This window comes from Mustela putorius, unplaced genomic scaffold, assembly GCF_011764305.1.
Source record: "Mustela putorius furo isolate JIRA1106 unplaced genomic scaffold, ASM1176430v1.1 tig00003867_pilon_pilon_pilon, whole genome shotgun sequence".
NCBI lineage: Eukaryota > Metazoa > Chordata > Mammalia > Carnivora > Mustelidae > Mustela > Mustela putorius.
In genome coordinates, this window is record NW_025422019.1 from 684,462 (window position 1) to 705,113 (window position 20,652).

Sequence of the window (20,652 nt, forward strand, 5' to 3'; positions counted from 1 at the left end):
GAGGGAATGGAGAGTTTCAAGGGAACTGGGATGGGAAGGAGTCAGCTGTAGAATTCTGAAAAAACTTTTATTTGGACGAGACACCAACTTTTCTGAGTTTCACGTGTTTGTTTCGGGACAAAGCAGATGAGAATCATGGAATGCTCAACACAATGGGCATCCTTCACTTTCCTTTTCCAAACCCATCTATTTTAGAGCAGGGTCCCAACCCTGTATCTGCCAGTAAGGGTACTCTCACAACCCTTGGAAGTCAACCTTTACTCCCCAACATGGCCTGTACTCCACCCTTGGGGAAAAGGGGTACGGCTGTCTGTATGGCCCCCTGCTCTTCTCTGGCTCTGCTGCTTTGACCAGGGCACACGCACAGCCTTACCTCCACATCAAGTCCTTGGTAGGACCATATAGCTCTCACAGGTCGCACCCCCTATACCACGCACAAGCATAGGGCAAGTGTTACCTTCCCCCAACTCCCCATTTCTGATTTCTGGGCAACACTTATCTTCCTTTAGAGCTCCCACATCAGGAGCTCAAAAATAACTTGTTGAATGTTTGCAAGAAGTAAAATATAAAGAATCCCGTTTGCCAACTAACCAAGGGTAGGCCAATACCATTTATAAAACTAGTCTGGACTTAATTAATATTTAGGGTCAAAGTCTTTCTCTCACTCTATAGCAAGAATTGGGCCTTCTGAATAGAAAAGGGGGGGGGCACTAGGGAAGCACATGGTCCCTGGAGCCCCAGAGCAACCCCATCTCAGAGAAACAGCACTGCTTATTTCAGAGGGTCCAAGACAACCCCCTTCTCTGGGTGGGGAGCCTGTTCTGAAGCGAGGACCAAATGCACTGAATCCTGTCCACCTTTGGCCAGAGAGCCCTCTCCTACCTTCTGTTTTACAGAGCTCAAAGAACTGCAGCTCAGAAAGCCAGACAGGTGTCATTGGTCAACAGTTTGGGGAAGGAAAACAGAGGATCAAGGACCAAATTCTGTTCTCACCTTAAGCACTCAGTTTCCAGTTGACGACGCGCCCTGCTGGGGGTGGGGGAAACAAGGTCCCAGCTGTAACAGGTGGCCCACTGGTAAAAGTAGGTGAAAGAAGGGACAGGATGGTGGGAGGTGGTGGTGGCAAATCAGAAGAAAACCAGGGAAAAGAAAAGGAATCGGGGGAGTAAATCAATGGGAAGCAAGGAACCAGAAGATGGAAACGAAAAACAGGAAAAGTGAGGAAGGAGTGGAAAGGAAGCAAGACAGTCTCCAGGGGTAAAGGAGAGAAGCAGCAGCTGGAGAAAGGACAGACCCGGGGAGCGGCAGGGGCGCGGGCGGCGCCCTTACCGGCGGTGGCCGAGCGCAGGCTCTCCAGGCTCCAGGAGCGGGACAGGGCACCGCGCATGCCCCCGCTGCAGCCGCGGCCGCCGCACACTACTCCGCTGCTGTCCGAGTCCGAGCTCGGAGACAGCCCGGAGCTACTGCTTCCGCCGCTGCTGCTGCTAGTGCCGAGGTCGCCGCTCGTCGGCCCGCTCGAGTCGCTCGGGCATTGCTGCGCCCTCATGCAGGCGGGCCCGAGCACCAGCCACAGGCTTGGGGGCGGCTGGGCCGCGGGGGGAGGCGCGGGCCAGGGCGCAGGGGCCGCTGCGGTGGTGGGGCTGCCAGGCGACAGGGCGAGCGAGCCGGAGCCCACGCCGGACCCGGCAGCGCCGTGGGAGGGCGAGGGGCGTGCAGGCGATCGCGCGGCGTCCTCGGCCCCATCCCCGTCGCCACACGGCCGCAGCTTCGGGCCAGCTGACATCATGGGGCTCCGCTAAGGAGGTTTCCGGCCGGGAGCCGCCTGCTCGGGCTGTGCGGCCACGGCGGCGGGGACCCTCTGCAGGCACGGGGCACGCGCCACTCAGGGTCAGGGCAGGCGCCCACCCAGGAAGGCACGGCGCCTCCGCTCGCGGCCAACTCCCTGCCTGCCTGGCGGGCGCAGATCGGCGGCGGCGACCAGGTTGCGGGTCGCGGGCCCGGTCTGCACGCGCTCGCGCACGCGCGCACGCAGACTGGAGTGACAGCAGGCGCGGGCGCGGCGCGCGGGGGCACCTGGCCACCCTTGTTCCCCGCAGGGCCGCGCCCCCGCAGCCAGCATTCGCGTGCGTCTGTTAGGATAGGGTCATTCTGAGAAGGGGACACCTCGAGGCCACGGTGGTGAGTAAAGCCAGTGGGCTTTTCTTCTTCAAGGATCCCGCTTAGACTGCGGGCAGTGCCTGTGTGTCCATGTGGGGTGGGAACGCAGATGTGAGGCCACACTCATCCAGGGGCAGTGACTCTGGCATGCAACCGTGAGCCCTGCTGGGGGTGGGGGAAACAAGGTCCCAGCTGTAACAGGTGGCCCACTGGTAAAATAGGTGAAAGAAGGGACAGGATGGTGGGAGGTGGTGGTGGCAAATCAGAAGAAAACCAGGGAAAAGAAAAGGAATCGGGAGAGTAAATCAATGGGAAATAAATCAATGTTTGGAGATAAGGATTATTAGGGAAGAAAGTTGCTGTTTGCTTTGACCCTTCCAGACACTGTGAGAGTTCTGTGGGTTCTTGGAGTATGCCTAAAAGGTGAAATACCTCCACTGTTCCAAACCAGAACAATAATATGAACAATAAACCAGAAGTGTCTATATGAAATATAAAATCTGGAAGGTGAAAACAGTGGGAGACTTGGTCTTGGAGATGTGTGAGGGGAGTCCTAATATGGATTGATATTAGCTGATCAGGGCTGCTGACCCTCCCTCCCAACTTCCCACTCTCCCAGCCTCCCACGCCCAGTATTGTCCCTCCTCCAGCTCCTCCAGCCCCTAGGGAGATGGTTGTAAAGTGGCTGAGGTATTAATGATAATGAGGATAAAATGAGAGGTACTTGCCACACACCTGCTGGTATAGGGTGGATGCTGGAAAAGTGGTCATTTTCTCCCCTTCCCTGCATTTGGGGTCCATTTCCTGTGGCCCATCTCCTTCCTTAAGCAATATGTGCTCCTAGGTCTGTACCATAAGGGACACTGCATCATCATAGCTATCTATCTCCTCTCCTTGTAGGCCTTCTGTTATCTTGTCTATCAGATGAGTATATTAATATCTGCAGGTATTAACAGATGCAGGGGCTGGGGATAATGGCATGCCAACATTTCAGTAAAGCACAAAGTTCTATACAAGGATAAGGTAATATTGGTGTTGTTGGGTGTTTAGTGGATGGGCACTAGAGGGTGACTGAGCCAATCTGCGTCTTGAAGACCCCTCCCTCAATTTACTTTACTTGTCTGGGAAAACTGTGCTTTCCTAACAACTCCGTATGCCTCCATCCTTTCCTGCCCTTGGGAAGAACAATTCTTCCCTCCCCTTATTCCTGATTGTGGGTGGTTCTGCGAGAAGAGTCTCCCTCGTATTCTTGTGCAGCTCTCTGGTTGAGGACTTGGAGATAAGCTCTTGTGGGTGAGGAGAAGTGCTCAGGAAAGAGGTGGTCATTGCCAGCATGAGACATAGATCAAGAGACATCTTTCCCAACTCATCAGCAAATCTGAGTTCTGCTCCAGAGTAAGTGTCAAATTCTCCTTGTCTTTACTGCTACCATTATCACACTGGATTTAGAAGACAGCGCCAGTTTTTTTTTAACTTACTCCACAGAGCAGCCTGCAAGAGCTCCAAAATATAAAGCATACCAGGTCATGCTCCTGCCCTCCAGAATCGTCTCCTCACAATTAGCCAGACCTGCAAGACCCTGTGTGTTCTGATTTGAACTATGTCTGCAACTCTTATCTCCTCTATTCTTTGCTCTCTGTGTTTCACCTACTGTTGCCACCTTGCTGTTTCTCCTTCTAGCCTCAGGGTCTTTGCACTTACTGTTCTTTTTACCTGGAATACTCTTCTTTTGCTTTTCAGGGCACTGGCTCTTCCTCAACATAGATCTTAGAAAACATAACCTCCTCAGCAAAACTTCATTTATCCTTCATTTATCTGTCAATGGTTTGTTGTTTATATCTCGTCTGCCCCCATAGACCATGGGGGCTGGGCCCATTACAGGCTGAGCGCTTTGTGCATGCCTGTGGAGGAATGACTGGGGGCCTGGAACTGAGCAGGAGGCCAACTAGGCAGGAAGGGAGCATTCTTGTTCTTTGGGATCAGGCCCTTGAGCAGATGATGTGTCATCCTGAGTGGATGGATAGAAAAAGTGTAGATAAATATTTTTCAGATGGCAGGAGCCATGGGCAAATCTAGCCTCTGTAAGCCACTGACAGCCAGACAGCCAAGCGCCATGCTCCTTTAATTCTTCCTGAGACTTAGTAAACTCTTACTTGAACCAGCTATCCTGGTCTCAGCTGTACTGCTAAGTTTGAGTATGAAAAATGGATCCACATTTCTTAAGACCACGGTGATAATGGCAGCTAAAATTAAAGTTTTTTTTTTTTTTTAAAGACTTATTTATTTATTCCAGAGAGAGAAAATGCATGCATTGGGGAAGAACAGAGGGAGAGGGAAAGAATCCCAAGTAGATTCCCCTCTGAGCATGGAGCAGATGCAAGGCTCAGTCTCACAATCCCAAGAGAATGGCCTGAGCCCAAACCAAGAGTTGGATGCTCAACCAGCTGTGCCACCCAGGTGCCCTGGTGGCTAAAATTAATGCTTATTGCCCAAGGTTAAGGAAGTTTTGGGGGATAAAAGTTGATTCAGTGAGACTTAGCTACCTCCCTACCATGGGAAGCCCATCAAACTCATCGATTTCTGATATTAATAAAAGAGAGAGGAGATTTTGGTTCTCTTAATATCACATGATAGGTTTATAATTATAAGTAATTACTTCTCTCTGTAAATTAACAATAATACAGTGTCTTTATCAGAAGGGTCAGCACAGAGGATCACTGCTTGAGGCTGGCTCAATGATGTGAAAATAGGAGCTGTAATTGAACTATACATGTAGAAACAGACATAGAATGGGATTGAAACATTTCTAAATTTAGGGATAGACTTCCTTCCTGTCTCTCTTGACTAACCCTGTACTTCAGGTTCTACAACAGTATTAAACAGAAGAAGCTTTAAAATCAGAGAGATCTGAGTTCAACTTCTAGTTTTCTCTTACTACTTGTAACTTTGGGTAAATTGTTTAAACTTCTTAAGTTTTTTCAGGATTATTGTAAGGATTAAATGAAGTGCTATGTACATACTCAACAGTGTCTAGAAATGTCTGAAATGTTAGCTGATATTTATTAAGTATATACTAAATGTTAAGTATTTCATATATATTATTTAACTTCCACAATAACTTTACATAATAGGTACTATTAGTGGCCTCTCCTTTTTTTTATTAATTTCTTTTCAGCATAGCAGAATTCATTGTTTTTGCACCACACCCAGTGCTCCATGCCTTATGTACCGTCCATATTACCCACCACCTGGCTCCCCCAACCTCTTACCCTCAAACCCTTCAAAACCCTCAGATTGTTTTTCAGAGTCTATAGTCTCTCATGGTTCATCTCCCCTTCCAATTTCCCTCAACTCCCTTCTCCTCTCCATCTCCCTATGTCCTCCATGTTATTTGTTAAGCTCCACAAATAAGTGAAACCCTATGTTAATTGACTCTCTCTGCTTGACTTATTTCACTCAGCAAAATCTCTTCCAGTCCCTTCCATGTTGATACAAAAGTTGGGTATTCATCCTTTCTGATGGAGGCATAATACTCCGTAGTGTATATGGACCACATCTTCCTTATCCATTTGTCCGTTGAAGGGCGTCTTGGTTCTTTCCACAGTGTGGCGACCGTGGCCATTACTGCTAAACTTTGGGGGTACAGATGGCCCTTCTTTTCACGACATCTGTATCTTTGGAGTAAATACCCAGTAGTGCAATTGCAGGGTCATGGGGAAGCTCTATTTTTAATTTCTTGAGGAATCTCCACACTGTTCTCCAAAGTGGCTGCACCAACTTGCATTCCCACCAACAGTGTAAGAGGGTTCCCCTTTCTCCACATCCTCTCCAACACATGTTGTTTCCTGTCTTGCTAATTTTTGGCCTCATTTTTAGGTTGAACCTAACAAGCTAAGAAAGATCCAAGGCCACTCGTCTAGGAAATGGTGGAATTGGTTCTAGTGCTCACCAGCTATGCTTTGAACCACTATGTAATTTGTTAATTCCTTTCCTCCTAATTCTAAGCATTCTCTAGACAGTTCTTGTTGGAATATTATCAGTATCATTGATAAGAGACACTGTGAGCCTACTTTGTACAGAGCATAATGCTAGTTGTTGGGGATATAATGAGGAAGTTTAAGCAATGGATCTTGATATCAAGTAAGTCTGATATGAGCTCAGTCATCTAACTTATCTCCTTTAAGACTCTAACTGAAATTACTAATAGGTTATAAAAATAGGGGAAATTAAGAATGACTTCATGCAGGCAAGACAATGACAAATTCTCCTGACACACTTCCCAATGTAACTGGTAAAAATTACTTAAAAGTCACCACTTAAAACCTCTGGATATGGTCCTCAGGGGCCGTTTTTGTTTTTTTTTAATTTTTTATTTCAGCCTTCAATATAGTGTCTACTAAAAATCAAGTTGTCAAGACAGGAAAATATTACTGGTTTTGTTATTACAAAAGAAAAAACAAGTGAGAATTTTTAATTCACAAAGGATGAAAACACAAGACATTGATCTCACTGTACATACAATATTACAATAAACTAATTAGCTGCAGACTAATAAAACATTTAAGACTCCACATACATACATATGTACTTTGAAACAAGAAACACAGGACAATTTTAATCTTTGTTATGCCCACAGCTACCAAGAGAAAGAGCATCACAAATAAGGAAACATCTGTTCAAGAAAATTAAGGATGGTTACTAAGAGGGGTTAGAGTCTGTGCGTTTTGCGAGCATTTTGATTTGAACTAAAAACCACTCCATCTACCCTTCTTCCTAGCTCAGGAGTTGGAGATTCTACTCCCATGGCTAAAGTCAAGAACATAGGGCTTTCTCTATTACTATCTCTTGGCTGGAGAACTCACTTCCCTAAAGAAGCTGTGTTTTTCACTCTGTCCCCAACTACCAGGGCTCTGGAGGTGCAGAGGGCTTCATGCGATGTGATGTGCATCTGCTGTGCTGGTGACTGGAAGAGTTGTATCTGGCTCTGCTGGCTCTATAAAGAGAGAAGTGGATATGGAGCAATTCATCTTGGGCACCAACTTATGGGGCAGATGGTAGCATGCTCCCACATCAGGCTAATTCTCGGCTATGCCTCAGCTACTCCTTCAAACACAGAAAAGAAATACTGGTAAGAGGCGAAGCTTTCAGCTGGAACTCTTTACAGCTCCCTCCAAGGTGACTGAATTTGTGATATATTTTATACAAAAGCTTACATTTTTACTTCCTACTCAGCCATGTTTAAAGGATTTTAACAGGAACCTATGACAGTCTCAAGAAAAAACTAGGAATAAGATATTTGGGGGGAGTCCTTCTGGGATCAGAACAAACACCAAACCCAGAACTCTGAAACTATTTCTTCGAAGGAGTGAGAATTTAATTGAATTAGTTTGTAGAGCAACTGATGTCCCAAGGCATTGTTGTAAACAGTAGAGCAATCAACTGCCAATCAGTGGAGTTTAAGAGCTGAGTTTAACAATAAAAGGGTCAATCCATCAGGAAGATATAACAATTAAAACATATATAGGCCTAATAACAGAGCACCAAAATACATAAAGCAAAAGCTGACAGAAATGAAAGGAGAAAAAGATAATTCAACAATAGTAGTTAGAGGTTTTAACATCCAACTTTCAGTAATGGATAAAAGAACTGTGCAGAAGATCAAGCAAATAGAAGACTTGAACAACACTACAAACCTAGACCTACTAGACATCTATAGAACATACCATCAAATGATAGAGTATACATTCTTTTCAAGTGCACATGGGATATTTTATAGGATAGACCCAATGTTAGTCCATAAAACAAACTTCAGTAAATTTAAGAGGAGATAAAAATAATACAAAGTATGTTCTTTGACCACATGGAATAAAATTGGAAATAAGTAACAGGAAATTTAGGAAACTCACAAATACCCTCCTAAATAACCAATGGATCAAAGAACAGATGAGAAGAAAAATCAAACAATATTTTGAGATAAATGAAAATGAAGACAAAATTTGCCAAAACTTATGGGACACAGTTAATGCATGCTTGCTGGGAAATTTATAGCTACAACTGCCTGTGTTAAAGAAAGAAGATCACACCAAAGAAAAAAAAAGAAAGGAAAAGAAAAAAAAGTGCTGTCTCCAGTGCTCCATGGTAATAAGCCCTTGCTGGTGAGGGACTGATGTCTGTTCAGATAAGACAATAGAGAAATTTCACCTATAGAAAAACTAATAGGCAAAAGAAATGCAGATGAATTTGGAAATGAATGGGAGAAAAAGTTTTACAAAATTCTCTATTTTCTGTTTTTAACAAGCTTTTAGAGGACATTGGAAAGGTTTAATGGAGATATTAAAAGTGCGATCACTGAATCACAAATCCTAATGAAGGCAATTAACAGGTAGATAAAACCAGAAAAACAAAGAATAAAAAAAGCCTAAAAATTTCTCCCAAAACTAAGAGGAAAAAGGATAAAAAAAAAAAAAAAGAAAGAAAGAAAAGAATGAGAGAGGTACCAAGGATAAAACTGGAAATATAATCTACAGAAAGTAGAAATCTCAGAAGCTTGAAACAGAACAGTTGGAGTAGGAGCAATAATTAAAGAAAAGAATGCTTTCTTAAGGTAAATGCAGAGATCCAAGCCCATATTAACTTGACCCTCCTATTAACCCAGTGAAATGGGAAAGCTGGAATTATCATTTCTTTTTCGAATAATAATGGAATCTGAAATACAGAGAAACCGAGGGATGTGTCCAATTTCTCATCCCTATATCAAGTGCAGCTAGAGCCAGTGCCCTAAACTCTGACATCCAAACCAGTATTCTCGATAGACAGACATACCAGGACAAATGTGTCACTGAGATTTTTAAATTTCTTATTCTGCAATAAATTCACCTGTCAATTAATTCAAATGAACATCTGAAATAATAGGACTATGTGATTATTAAGCTTTGGCTTTGTAAGGATGTTCTAACTTCAAGGGCCAAAATCATCCATGAGGATTATTACTGGAAAAATGCTGCTCTAATCCGTTATGGTCCCTTCCATGAGCCTCTAAATAATCCCATGACTTAATGAAGAGCTATGTTAGAAATATCTTTTTTTTTCCCCCTTGAAAAGATTCTTTCAGCAGTTGTAAAGTAACTTTTCATGACTTTTCTTATTGTGAATTCATGATCACAACCATTAAAGTCCACTGCATGATGCAGCATAAGCACATACATTTGTGAATGGAAACCAATCATGTCCACCAGCTAATCAGAGCAGCCAGGTCCCCAGGACCAGCATCAGTATGCACTGAGTTGACCTTCCTCAGGATAGCATTGATGCTCAGAGCCTGGTCACTCTGCTCCTATCAGTCCTATATTCCCACTCCCCAAGTCTTGACACAGTACATATTTGACAGATGTAGCTAGCTTGCCTTTTTAATCCTGTCTAGGGCTTTACCCTTCTTTATCCTTCATAACACTGTATTTGGCTCCCCCTTCTAGCCAGCTTTTAGACAGTAAGATTCCAATCTAATATAATCTGTACCCTCTCAAGACGTAATACCTGTCCTTCCACTAGAAGTCCTTGAGCATTTTCAACATGCCCATCCTTTCCTGGGTTAGGTCTAGTACAGGTGAAGGTTGTGTATGAGGATGCCCTATGCTTGCTTTCACTGGGGCCCAGCTTCCTTCTGGCACAAAGGCCAACCCTTTTATGGCCGAATATGTGATGTGAGGCTGTTTGCTATGGATTTGGGAAATGGTCTCACAGAGGTGGCCATAAAACTAGAGGAAGAGGCTTGTCTCTTAGAAGGGAAAACACTCAAGTTCTATTCTAAATTAGAAACAACTCACTGTGGTTATTTCTTCTACAAATTATATCCCATTACAGTATCCAAGAGGTGATCATTAGTTCTACTTAAAATAAACAGAGATAGGTTTGGGAATTCAATAATGGAGTCTTCCTGAATCCAAGAATTCCCTTTCTCAGGGTGTTAGGGACCTCTTCCTAATTGAAGGGATAAGAGACGTTGTCTTATCTGTTTCACCTTTAAGCTACTTTTGCCAGACAAGTAAACATAACAATCAACAACACTCTCTCACTTCTTGTTCTTTATAGGACATTGGAGTGTAAAACAGAAGAGAGAGACACATAACTCACCAGTGTCAGGTATGTACTCTGGCCAACCCATGCAGTTCAATCCTGTTGGGACACTCTGGGAGAATGGATGTATTCTTCTAGCAAGACTCAAAGACTCTGGAGAGGTAATGGTCATCTTCCTCCAATACTGGGAGAGGAGGAAAGAGGCAGAGAGAAGAAAGGAGATGATATGCTGTCATTACAACATCAAAATTTTTTATGTCTGGGAGCAGGGTACACAGCCAAAATGCACACAGCTTCAGGAGGTGCCATTCACATCAAAATCCATGAGAAACAAACAAACCACAAAACTTCTCCCAGAGTCTACAACCTATGAGGCCATATGTGGTAATTGTGGCAGAATAGGTCGTCATTCCAATCATATAAAAAAATGGGCAGAAGATATGAACAGACACTTCTCCAATGAAGACATACAAATGGCTATCAGACACATGAAAAAATGTTCATCATTACTAGCCCTCAGGGAGATTCAAATTAAAATCACATTGAGATACCACCTTACACCAGTTAGAATGGCCAAAAATAGCAAGACAGGAAACAACATGTGTTGGAGAGGATGTGGAGAAAGGGGAACCCTCTTACACTGTTGGTGGGAATGCAAGTTGGTGCAGCCACTTTGGAGAACAGTGTGGAGATTCCTCAAGAAATTAAAAATAGAGCTTCCCCATGACCCTGCAATTGCACTACTGGGTATTTACTCCAAAGATACAGATGTCGTGAAAAGAAGGGCCATCTGTACCCCCAAAGTTTAGCAGTAATGGCCACGGTCGCCACACTGTGGAAAGAACCAAGACGCCCTTCAACGGACAAATGGATAAGGAAGATGTGGTCCATATACACTACGGAGTATTATGCCTCCATCAGAAAGGATGAATACCCAACTTTTGTATCAACATGGAAGGGACTGGAAGAGATTTTGCTGAGTGAAATAAGTCAAGCAGAGAGAGTCAATTAACATAGGGTTTCACTTATTTGTGGAGCTTAACAAATAACATGGAGGACATAGGGAGATGGAGAGGAGAAGGGAGTTGAGGGAAATTGGAAGGGGAGATGAACCATGAGAGACTATAGACTCTGAAAAACAATCTGAGGGTTTTGAAGGGTTTGAGGGTAAGAGGTTGGGGGAGCCAGGTGGTAGGTAATAGGGAGGGCACATATGGCATGGAGCACTGGGTGTGGTGCAAAAAGAATGAATACTGTTATGCTGAAAATAAATTTAAAAAATAAAAAAAAAAGAATAGATTGTCATTCAACAATATAAAATGAGGACTGTTGAGAAAGTCTTCAAACACCTAACTCTCCCCTAGCTGATCAGTCACATGGCCCTACAGTTCTCCAAAAGCATAACTGTTAATTTTAACCAAGACATTTTGTTCTAGGAGTGCTTAATTAAAATTCAACTGATCAAGTCCCTGACATATCATAATTATGAGACCTTCCTCAGGATGGCAGAACTTACCCTTACCCTTAAAACTGTAAGGACAAGTGTTACGTAGGGTCTTGGAAAGACAAGGGATACTGACTCTATCCTCCCATCATCCTGAGATAAAATTGGCCTCTTCCCGTTTTGTCTACTTTGTAAAGTTACTGTATTAACTTTGAAATTTTGGTATGTATTCAAGTAAATGTTCCCTTTCCTTTTCTTTTTTATCCCTCGCATGATCAAGCAAGTGTGCTTAGGAGAACTAGAATCACCACAATTATGGTTGGGTACTTTAACACTTTTACCACAGTAATCGATAGAAAAAGTAAAAAAAAAAAAAAAACCAACCAAAAAACCAAAAAACATACCAAGGAGACAGGTGAAGGGAACAATACTATCCTCCAACTGGAATGAACAGTTACAAAATAGCCCACCCAACAATCACAGAATATATATTGCTTTCAAGTGCACACAGAATATTCACTGAGAGGCTATGTCCTTGATGATTATGATAACAGTAACAACAACAAGTTTAAAAGGATTGGAATCATACAGAATATGCTTCTCTGACCATAATGGAATTACACTAGAAATCAGTGATAGAAAGTTAATTGGAGAGTGTTCACCTACTTGGATTAAGCAACGTACAAAATAATCCACAGTAGTAAAGTGATTACACTTTGAGAACTGTGATCCAGTGTTCCAATTCCTTCTTCATATGCTTTTTTAAAATTCCTAGTGTTCTGATTCTTTCAAGCTATATTGTATTATTCTTCATCATACTCTTTAGGTGATCATACCTGTAATGTATCTTTTTGTGTTTACTTGTAGAAAGTATCAGAACATTATTTGACTCAACTAGTATATAATCTCCACTTCCTATTAAATTATCAGAATTTGCTCTTAGACCCCAAACCTGTTAAAATCACAGAATCTCAGACTTAGAATTCTCTAAAAGTCTACTTTAATCCTGGTTAAGGTGAAATGGGCCATGTATGTATTCACATGGAGGCGAAATCATATCTAATTTTCATATTTAAATTATTTTATTTTATTTATTATTTTATTTTATTTTATTTTTCAGTGTTCCAAGATTCATTATTTATGCACCACACCCAGTGCTCCATACAATACGTGGCCCTCCTTAATACCCACTACCAGGCTCACCTAACCCCCCACCCCCTCCCCACCAAAACTCTGTTTCTCAAAGTCAACAGCCTCTCATGCTTCCTCTCTCCCTCCAATTTCCCCCAGTTCATTCTTTTTTCCTTCTCCTAATGTCCTCCATGCTATTCCTTATGTTCCATAAGTAAGTGAAACCATAATATAATTGATTCTCTCTGCTTGATTTCTTTTTTTTTTTTTTAAAGATTTTATTTATTTGACAGACAGAGATCATAAGTAGGCAGAGAGGCAGGCAGAGAGAGAGAGAGAGGAGGAAGCAGGCTCCCCGCCAAGCAGAGAGCCCGATGTGGGGCTCAATCCCAGGACCCTGGAATCATGACCTGAGCTGAAGGCAGAGGCTTTAACCCACTGAGCCACCCAGGTGCCCCTGCTTGATTTATTTCAGTCAGCATGCTGACTCCAGTCCTATCCATGTTGATACAAATGTTGGGTATTCATCCTTTCTAATGGAGGCATAATACTCAATTGTATATATGGACCATATGTTTTTTTTATCCATTTATCTGTTGAAAGACATTTGGCTCTTTCCACAGTTTGGTGATTGTGGCCATTGCTGCTATGAACATACAGCCCTTCTTTTCACTACATCTGTATCTTTGGGTAAATGCCCAGTGTGCAATTGCAGGATCATAGGGTATCTTTATTTTTAATTTCTTAAGGAATCTCCATATTGTTTTCCAAAGTGGCTGCACCAACTTGCATTCCCACCAACAGTGTAGGAGGGTTCCCTTTTCTCCACATCCTCTCCAATGCTTGTTGTTTCCTGTTTGTTAATTTTGGCCCTTCTAACTGGTATAAGGTGGTATCTCAGTGTGGTTTTGATTTCAGTTTCCCTGATGGCTAATGATGATGAACATTTTTTTCACGTGTCTGTTTCATATGTCTGTCATGTCTTCTTTGGAGAAGTGTCTGTTCAAGTGTTCTGCCCATTTTTTGACATGATTATCTGTTTTTTTGGGGTGTTGAGTTTGAGTAGTTCTTTTTAGATCTTGGATATCAGCCCTTTATCTGTGGAGTCATTTGCGAATATCTTCTCCCATTCCATGGGTTGCCTCTTTGTCTTTGTTTTTTTTGACTGTTTCCTTTGCTGTGCAGAAGTTTTTGATCTTGATTAAGTCCCAAAGGTTCATTTTTGCTTTTGTTTCCTTTGCCTTTGGAGACGTGTCTTGAAAGAAGTTGCTGTGGCCGATGTTGAAGAGGTTACTGCTTATGTTCTTCTCTATGATTTTGATAGATTCCTGCCTCACACTGAGGCCTTTCATCCATTTTGAGTTTATCTTTGTGTATGGTGTGAAAGAATAGTTGAGTTTCATTCTTCTATATATAGCTGTCCAATTTTTCCAGCACCATTTATTGAAGAGACTGTCTTTTTTCCACTGTATATTTTTTCCTGTTTTGTTGAAGATTATTTGGCCATAGAGTTGAGGGTCCATATCTGGACTCTCTACTCTGTTCCATTGGTTAATGTGTCTGTTTTTGTGCTAGTACCATGCTGTCTTGGTGATCACAGCTTTGTAGTAAAGCTTGAAATCAGACAACATGATGCCCCCATTCTTCTTTTTCTTTTTCAACATTTCCTTAGCAATTTGGGGTCTTTTCTGGTTCCAAAAAATTTTAGAATTGTTCATTCCAGCTCTTTGAAAAATGCTGGTGGAATTTTGATCAGAATAACATTGAAAGTATAGATTGCTCTAGGCAGTTTAGATATTTTAACAATGTTTTTTCTTCTGATCCATGAGCATGGAATGCTTTTCCATCTTTTTGTGTCTTCTTCAATTTCCTAGAGGCAGAGAGGACATCCCCTTCAAGATCCACAAGTCTAGAAAAGCCTCCAGACACTTCATTGTGAAATTCACAAGTCATAAATTCAGAGAGACTATCTTAGGGGTAGGTAGGGTGAAGGGATTCCTTATGTACAGAGGAAGGACCATCAGAATAACATCAGAATTGTCCACAGAAACCTGGAAAGCCAGAAAGAGTTGGCAATACTTATTCAGGGCACTAAATGAGAAGAACATGCAGCCAAGAATACTTTATCCAGCAAGACTGACATTCAGAATCAAGGGAGGGAGAAAGAGCTTCCAAGACCAGCAAGGCTTAAAACATTATGTGACCACCAAGCTGGCACTACAAGAATTATTAAGAGGGGTTCTATAAAAGAAGAATCCAAGAGTGACACAGAACACAAATTTATAGGGACAGTTTATAGAAACAAGGACTTCATTAGATAAAAACATCTTTCAATAATCACTCTCAATGTGAACAGCCTAAATGCTTCCATAAAATAACACAGGTTGCAGACTGGATAAAATGACAGGACCAGTCCATATGCTGTCTACAAGAGAGACTTTTGGAACCTAAAGATACATCCAGACTGAAAGTAAAGGATGCAGAACAATCTTTCATGCCAGTGGGCCTCAAAAGAACATTGAGGTAACTATTCTCATAACAGATAAATTATATTTTAAGCTGAAGACCATAGTCAGAGATACAGAAGGACACTACATCATTATTAAAGGGTCTATCCACCAAGAAGATCTAACAATTGTAAATATTTATGCTCCCAGCATGGGAGCAGCCAACTACACAAGCCAACTGTTAAACAAAATAAAGAGTCATGTTGATATGAATACATTAATTGTAGGGGATCTTAACACACCACTCTCAGCAATAGACAGATCATCCAAGCAGAAAATCAATGAAGAAACAAGAATGTTGAATGACACATCGGACCAGTTGGACCTTATAGATAAATACAGAACATTCCACCCTAAATCAACAGAATACTCATTCTTCTTGAGTACACATAGAACTTTCTCCAGAATAGACCACGTACTTGGTCACACTCAGGACTCAACCAATACATCTGATTTTTAAAAACAGTCATGTAAGCTGGTGACTGCATCATTTTCACAAAACTTTTTATCTAGCCACTTTCACAGGGATTACTAATACATTTTCCTAAATCCTTCTCTTCTTACTTCACACCAGATCTGTCATGTCACTCCTATATTAAAGCCCTGAAAGACTGCCATTGCTTATAGAATCAAGTCAGGATTGACTGACATAGAGCCAAGTTTTTCTACATTCTATCTTATAACCACTGCAACAACTGCTGTTTTCTGCCTTTCTAGGCCATTAAGGACCTACCACTCACTACCCCTCATATTCCATGAGTTCCGTACTATCACACTTAAAAAAATTATAGAGGTATACTTGACATACAACATCATGTTGATTCCAGGTATACAACATAATGATACATTGCAAAGTGATCACTGCATGAATCTAGTTACCATCTATCCCCATATGAAGATAATTTTATGATTTACTCTCTTGGAAAATTTTGAGTATGTGCTATAATATTATTCACTATAATCACCATGCTGTGTATTATATCCTCATGACTTACTTATTTTATTACTGGAAGTTTGTACCTGTTGGCCCCCTTTACCTGTTTTGACTACTATCCACCTCTTCCCCACTGAAATCACCAATTCTGTTTTCTGTATGTATGAGTTTTGTTTTGTTCTTTAGATTCCATATATAAGTGAAATCATATAGTATTTATCTTTCTCTGTCTGACTTATTTCATTTAGCATAATTCCCTTAAGGTCCATCTATGTTGTCGCAAATGGCAAGATGTCATTTTCTTTTATGGCTGAGTAATATTCCACTGTGTATTTATATCTAGTTTTGTTCTTTCTCAAGATATTGAGATACTGGCTATTCTCTTATGGTTCCATACAAATTTTAGGATTTTTTTGTTCTAGTTCTGTGAAAAATACCCTATGTTTATTGCAGTGTTACTTATAATAGCCAAGATATGGAAATAACCCAAGTGTTCACAGATAGATGAATGGATAAAGAATATATTGTGTACTATGGAATTGAATACAATAGGATTATTATTCAGCCATAAAAAAGAAGGAAATTTTGCCATTCATGACAACAAGGATGAATTAAGGTATTATGCTAAGTGAAATAAACCAGACAGAGAAAGACAGATAAATGATTTCACTTATATGTAGAATCTAAAAACAAAACAAGCAAAAAAGGGAAACAGAGTCATAGAGAAAAAACTCGTGGTTTCTAGAGGGGCAGGGGGTGGGGGAAGAGATGAAATGAAAGGAGATTAAGAGGCACAAGCTTCTAGTTATAGGGATTAAAAGTACAACAAAGGGAATACAGTCCATAATATTGTAATCAACTTGTGTGGTAACAGATGGCAATTAACTTACTGTGATGAGCACTTAGTAATGTATTTATTTGTCAAATCACTCTGTTTTCCACCTGAAACTAGTATTATATTTTATGTCAACTGTCCTCAGTTAAAAAAAGCATAGAAGTGGCATAAGAACAGACACATATCAATGGAACAGAATAGAGAGCCCAGAAATAATCCCATGCATGTATGGTCAATTAATTTGTGACACAGGCAAGGATATACAATAGCGAAAGTATGGTCTTGGTGATCCTTGCTAAAGGTTTGTCAGTTTTGTTTAACTATTTAGAGAATCAGCCCTTATTTTCAGTGATCTTTTCTACTGTCTTTTCGTCTCTATTTATTTCTGCTGTGATCTTTATTATTTCTTCCCTCCTGGTAATTTTTTATTTCATTTGTTCTTTTCCTAGTTCCTTCAGGTATATAATTAATATTGTTCATTGAAATTATTCTTGTTTTTTGAAGTAGGCCTGTATTGCTATGAAGTTCCCTCTTTGAACCACATTTCCCCACAGATCTTAGATTATTGTGTTTCCTTTTTTTTTTTTTTTTGTCTTGAGGTATTTTAAAATTTCTATTTTGATTTCTTCATTGTCCCATCGGTTTTCTGGTACCATATTGTTTAGTCACTGATTATTTGTGTTTTTTCCAGTTTTCTTCTTTGAATTGATTTCTAGTTTCCCACCATTTTGGTCCGAAAAGAACCTTGATATAATTTCATTCTTCCTAAATTTATTGAGACTTGTTTTGTGGCCTGGCCTGTGGTCTGTCCTGAAGAATGTTCTATGTACACCTGTGAAGAATGTGTATTCTGCTTTTGCATGGAATTTAAAATGGGTATATGAATATACCCAGAAGCTTAATTCTGTATATATCTGTTATATCTGTATATATCTGTTAAGTCCATCATGTCTAGTCTGTTGTTGAAGATCAATGTTTCCTTACTGACTTTGCTTAGATGACCTATCCATTGATGTAAGGAGATGTTAAAGTCCCTGACTACTTTTGTATTGCTGTCAGTTTCTCCCTTTAGGTCTATTAATATTTGATTTATATATTTTGGTACTATTGTACTGCATATATATATATATATATATATATCTTTATCCTACATATGTAAAACAGTCTATTTTAAGTTGACAATAATTTAAGTTTGAATCCATTGTTAATCTACATTTTTACTCCCTCCCAACATTGTTTCTGATATCTCATTTTACATCTTTTTGCATATCCCTTAAGTAAGTACTGTAGTTATAGTTAATTTTAATATTTTTGTCTTTTAGGGGCGCCTAGGTGGCTCAGTGGGTTAAGCCGCTGCCTTCGGCTCAGGTCATGATCTCAGGGTCCTGGGATCGAGTCCCGCATTAGGCTCTCTGCTCAGTGGGGAGCCTGCTTCCCTCTCTCTCTCTACTGTGATCTCTCTCTGTCAAATCAATAAATAAAATCTTTAAAAAAATATTTTTGTCTTTTAACCTTCATACTAACTTTATAAATGGCTTATAGACTACCTTTACTATATATTTAAATTTACTACTGTGATTTTTACTTTCATGTATTTTCTTGTTACTAATTACTAATTTTTTTTTCAGCTAAAAATGTCCCATTTATCCTTCTTGTAAGTCCAGTTTAGTGGTGATGGGCTTATTTACTTTTTGTTTATCTGGAAAACTTTATTTATTCTTCAATTCCAAATGATAACCTTACTAAGTAGTGTAGTCTTGGTTGAAAGTTTTTTTTTTTCTTCTTTCTCAGAACTTTCAATAAATAATGCCACTGTCTTTGGAACTGCAAATTTCCTGCTGAGAACTCTGGTGATAGCGTTATGGGGATTCCCTTGTACATAACAAGTTGTTTTTCTCTTGTTGGCATCAAGACTCTCTCTTTAACTTCTGACATTTTAATTGTAATAGTCTTGATGTGGATATCTTTGGATTCATCATTTTGGGAGCTTTATAGACTTTCTGGATCTGGACGTCTGTTTCTTTTCCCAGATTAGGAAAGTTTTCAGCCATTATTTCTTGAAATAAATTTTCTGCTTCTTTCTCTCTCTCTTCTCCTTCTGGGACCCTTGTAATGTGAATGGTGAATGTTATCTCACTTGATGTTGTCCCATAGATCCCTTAAACTATCTTCACTTTTTAAGATTTTTGTTTGTTTTTACTGCTCTGATTGAGCCCTGTTTTCTAGATCACTGATTCTTTAGAGTCAGTCTGCTTTTGAACTCCTCTAGTGTGTTTTTCAGTTCAGTTATTGTGTTCTTCAGCTCTGTGACTTCTGTCTGGTACTTTCTTATATTTTCTGCCTCTTTAAGTTCTCATTGTATTCATTCATTCTTCTCTGAAGTTTAGTGAGCATCTTTATGACCATTACTTTGAATTCTTTAACAGGTATATTACTTACATCTTTTTCATTGAGATCTTTTTGAGGTTTTATATCCTTCTCTTGCTTGGAACATACTCTTCTGTTTCCTCATTTTGCTTGACTCTGAATTTGTTTCTATGTATTATGCAAAAGAGGTCCCTCTACCAGTCTTGAAGGAGTGGCTTTGTGTAGGTGAAGAAATTTACTATTTAACCATGCCCTAATTCTTGTTTGTCTTTTGGACATTTATGGTTGTTTAAGTAGTTTGATTTATTCTTGATAAGTTCCCATTGTTGAAGGTGCACCAAGACCTGTCATGATCCAAGGAGAAGGATCTCAGTTAGCACCTCATTTCAGGCTGATTAGAAGTCTGACCCTCACGCAGTTGCTTTCAAAGTATGTAAATATATACATTCTTGTGGGGCTGTAATCATGTACACTGCTGGCCTCCATAGTCCCATCTGTCACTTCTCCTATAGCAGATGTTTAAGATTAGTAAATGGATCCCCTTCATGATAGTATAGGTGGTTTTTAAGCTGATGACTTTGTATTTGTTCCTGGGGTAAGTGAGACTGCATATAAGTCCTTTAACAGGAGTATCTCCATTTCCTACAGTCCTTTGTGTCACTTGGATGTAAGCTTCATTGTTTGTCTAAGCCAGATGTTTTGGGGGCTTGTCTTTCTGGTGAAGGTCCCAGGGGTTGGGTGCTTCATGTGGGGGCAAAAACCCCTCCCTTCTTTGAGAGAAACTCTAGACTTGTGAGGTCCCTTCCTATTGAGTGTCTCTGTTTCTGGGGTGGGGATTTGGAAACACCATGTCTCTGCTTCTCTATCTCATTCTCCATGTGGTCTTTTTATCCTTTGTTGTGGAGGAACATTTCAACTAGTTTTCAGTTCTTTTTTTCAGAGGGAATTGTTCCACATGTAGCTGTAGATTTGGTGTGCACAGGAGGAAGTGAACTCAGTTTCTTTTTACACCACTATTTTGGACAGACTCTCCCTACCATGCCCTTGATTTTGTTATTCTCTCTACTTGAAATGCATCCCCCAGTGAAATTTCATCAATTCTTCAGGCAAGTATCTCCCCGTCTGCAAGGTATTTCCTGTGCTCCCTCCACATTGCCTTTCTGTTAACAATATTTTGTTGAATACACTACAGCATCTGTATTTC

At 40.6% G+C, this 20,652-nt stretch overlaps 1 protein-coding gene and 1 long non-coding RNA gene across 8 annotated transcripts in view; one reads left to right on the forward strand and one right to left on the reverse strand.

The window, feature by feature from the left end:
* Positions 1–20,652, reverse strand: part of ARHGEF4 (Rho guanine nucleotide exchange factor 4) — a 251,231-nt gene that overhangs the window by 89,501 nt on the left and 141,078 nt on the right. For 5 of the 6 annotated variants that reach the window (XR_006602418.1, XM_045066525.1, XM_045066523.1 and 2 more), the window contains one exon: positions 10,288–10,414. Coding sequence is in view for 5 of the 6 variants with exons in the window: in XM_045066525.1 (XP_044922460.1) it covers positions 10,288–10,414 (127 nt within the window). In the remaining variant the exon portion in view is untranslated. Of the gene's footprint in view, positions 1–1,329; positions 1,801–10,287; positions 10,415–20,652 lie in introns of those variants that run through there. The other variant, XM_004777771.3, reaches the window with a different exon arrangement.
* Positions 2,089–20,649, forward strand: LOC106004224. Of its 2 annotated transcripts, XR_006602419.1 has the most exons (4): positions 2,089–2,178; positions 7,064–7,332; positions 10,246–10,296; positions 20,389–20,649. It is a non-coding gene; the product is annotated as an uncharacterized LOC106004224 (long non-coding RNA). The 2 variants fall into 2 exon arrangements; XR_001177148.2 differs by lacking the exon at positions 20,389–20,649 and having other exon boundaries at positions 10,246–10,339.